The following is a 3,574-nucleotide window of genomic DNA, read 5'->3' as shown; positions in this document are numbered from 1 at the left end:
TGGGTGTTATTCCATAAACACCACATACTCCCAAAATGACCCTGTAGATCAGGAGATTCAGACAGAGTAAAGAGACAGAATGTCCTGACAGCACCATAGAGGGTTTTCTGCTATTACTTTTGTGAACTACTCACAGTTTACATTTTAGACACATCTATTTACATAGATAGATAGATAGATAGATAGATAGATAGATAGATATTTTTAAATACTGGTTTATTCTTTTACAAAAAATATTATTATTATTATTATTATTATTGTTGTTGTTGTTGTTATATAAAATAAATAAATAGTAAAATATAAAAATAACACATTAAATGAATTTTATATTATTATTATTATTATATAACATAATTGCAATAAAATATAAATAAATAAAAATAAATAAAAATATCACATTAAAAAAATGTGATATTATTATATAAAATATTTACAATAAAATATAAATAAATAAAAATGTTAAAATAACACATTAAATAAATTTGATACTATTATTATTATTATTATTATTATTATATCATTTAGTTCATGTAATGTTTATATGCTGTATTGTTTTACTGTTTAAACATTGAAATATTTAAAACAATAATAATAATAATAATAATAATAATAATAATAATAAATCTCATTTATTTAATGTATTGTTTTATGCATCTATTATTTATATTTTTTAACTATTTTAGATATTATTATTATAATTAATAAGTATAAGTGATTATTATTATAATTAGTACTAGGATCTAATTTTATTGTTTAATATTTTGTATTATTTCATTAATTTTATAATGCTTTTTAAAATATAATATATTTCATTTAATTATTTAAATGTGCATAATTATTATTAGTAGTGGTAGTTGTAGTATTAATAAACATTTTAAATATTTAACATGAATAATAAACAATAAAATATGAATTAAAATTATACAAAATAGTCCTGGGCATCTGAAATTAAAGTTTTTGTGTACATAATATATGTGTGTGTACTATGTATATTTATTATGTATATATAAATATACACTCATGCATGTATATATTTAGGAAAAATATGGTGTTTATATATTAAATATATTCATGTGTAATATAAATTATATGAATATAAATATATACATGTAAATAAATGTGCATATTTTCAAAATATACACTGTATGTGTGTTTTTCTATATACATAATAAATATACACAGTACATATATAAACAAAAACTTTTATTTTGGATGCAATTAATTGCGATTAATCATTTGAACAGCAATAAAAATTCTAAAACATAATAAGTAATTACTGTTATTATTAAATATTATTAAAACACTATCATAATGATTTAAAAATCCAGAAGGCCAGAGACTTTAAAACGGTCTCATAACAGAAAAAGACTTTGGGTTTCACTCTTGCAGGTCCATTTGGACTGCACGTAATGCAAATCAGCAAATACACCAAACAATCTAACCTTACTGAACTCATTATGCCACACAAACTAAGTACAACATCCAACAGAAACACACGGCCTGCCTGGTTCCATCACGGATCACAGACATCAGGCTTGTTTCACTTTCACATGTTCATGAATGACAGACTCTGCTCTTATGCAACACGGAAATGATGTTCTCAGTAACAAGAATCATGTTTTCCCAATGACATCTGGTGTGATGAACACACACCCCTCCTGCTGTCCTTCACTACATAAACTAACTACTTTCACCACATTCTCCACAGTGACTCACAGCCCTATACAGTAGCTGCGTTTTGGAACCTTTGCTGGTTTCATGATGGTAATTAGCTACAATGATATCTAAAAACCAGCTTGATGAAGATGGTCTACCTAGAAACCATATGAGGTTTTGGAAGTTTTAAACAAGGCAGTGAATCACTTCATACTGGGTTCAAACGCACAAGTTTCGGCCACAAGTCCAGATCTTGAACCACCTAGAACACCAGTGTTGCGCGCTGGAGAGGAGACAAGAGCGCGAAAAAAGTAAACAAATATTTGTATTATTGCATAACTCTCTAAGGGCTGTTTGTATGAGGCATCCGAGCGGTAAAACATCTGGACTGGTAACCCAAAGACCACCAGTGCAATCAATCACGATTACGCAGAGAAAACCAACTCTTTATCACTTTTTGCATAGAAAAGACACTCTTGGAGCGGGGTACTCACGCACTGCCTCCTGTTTGGGGTCGAGCGCACCGGTGGTCTCCTGGATCCTGCTCATCTTCTCCCGGAGCGCGCAGACGCGCCGGTTCGTGGCGACCAGCTCATGCTCCAGCTCCTGGAAGAGCGAGCAGGCGTGTTTGGCCAGATCCGACAGCTGGCGCAAGGTCCGGGACAGAGCCACGTTACTGAAGGCGCACAGGTCCTGGAGCAAGAGACCCTCCTCATCCGCGTCCGCGCGTCTGCACAGCCACTGGGGCTCCACGATCCGCTTGGCAAATGGCATTTTGTCATGTAGTGTTTCAGTATAAAATCCACCTTTGGAGGAAAACGCAAACAGGTTCCATGTAAAAAGCAAGACCCCCTCCTCCTCCTCCTCCGTCTCCGTTAGTCCAGGGTCTCTCGCGGCTCGTCCTCCATCCTCCGTTCGGCCGGACACACACACACGCTGAACCGCACTGAGATCCGCCTCTGCCGCTCTGATCCCTCTTCCACTCACTGGCGTGTTTTTCAGCGCTTTAAACTCCGAATGCTTTTAAGGAAAGGCGGAGCGAAAACCTGGAGCGGAGTGGCAGCGACGACTGGATCCAGAGCAACCGCTTTCCATTCATGAGACACAAACAGATGTTGTTCAACTTTACATTTTATTTAAGTTTTAGTCATTTTTAGTCAAGTTTTTGGTGCCATATACAAAATATGAGAATAAAGCCATATTTCAAGAACAAAATCTCAAAGTCAGTTTATGAAAAATACCTTAAATAAGATGTCTTATTCAGATTTTTTTTTTTACATAAAATATCAATGTTAATTTGTAACATATTATAATGATTTTAATTTAAATAAACAGTATTGATGCCAGAGAAGTGTTATTTTAATTATTATTATAATAAATGAAATGGCTTTTATTTTTATAGTTGCATTTTTTAATATATAATTCTATAATATATAAACAATATAATATATATAACCATTTTTTCATTTACATTTTTATTTCATTCAGTTTTAGTTTTAGTCATTGTTCAACTTTATATATACAAAATATTAAGGATTATGAGAATAAAATCATAATATTTCAAGAACAAAAAATAAAAAATTATGAGAATAAAGTCAGTGCTTTGCACAAAATTACAGTTAAGAATATTTTCAGTAAAATTAAGTCTTAAAATATAAAGTTTTCTCGTATTGCTATGATTTTGTTCTGGTAATTTTGACTTCTGAAAATATGACTTTATTCTCATAAAATTATGAGAATAAACTAGTAATATTATTGTTTTTATTTTATTTTACGTGGCGCTAAAACGTAAATTTTAGTACATCTATTTAAACATATTTTATTTCAGTTAGTTGCAAAGGCAGCATTTACACTTTTGTTTTTGCCCCATTTTAAATGAGCTGAACTCAAAGATCTGAGACTTTTTCTATGTACACAA

At 31.2% G+C, this 3,574-nt stretch overlaps 1 protein-coding gene across 1 annotated transcript in view; it reads right to left on the bottom strand.

The window, feature by feature from the left end:
* The window catches only part of nhsa (Nance-Horan syndrome a (congenital cataracts and dental anomalies)), a 108,159-nt gene extending 105,526 nt beyond the window's left edge, over window positions 1–2,633 (bottom strand). The window contains 1 exon segment of the mRNA XM_051096449.1: window positions 2,151–2,633. Within this exon segment, the coding sequence (XP_050952406.1) occupies window positions 2,151–2,430 (280 nt within the window). The 5' untranslated portion in view covers window positions 2,431–2,633.
* Between the last annotated feature and the right edge of the window lie 941 nt (window positions 2,634–3,574).

This window comes from Labeo rohita, chromosome 23 (genome assembly GCF_022985175.1).
Source record: "Labeo rohita strain BAU-BD-2019 chromosome 23, IGBB_LRoh.1.0, whole genome shotgun sequence".
Taxonomy (NCBI): Eukaryota; Metazoa; Chordata; class Actinopteri; order Cypriniformes; family Cyprinidae; genus Labeo; species Labeo rohita.
This window is presented reverse-complemented; position numbering and strand designations above follow the sequence as displayed.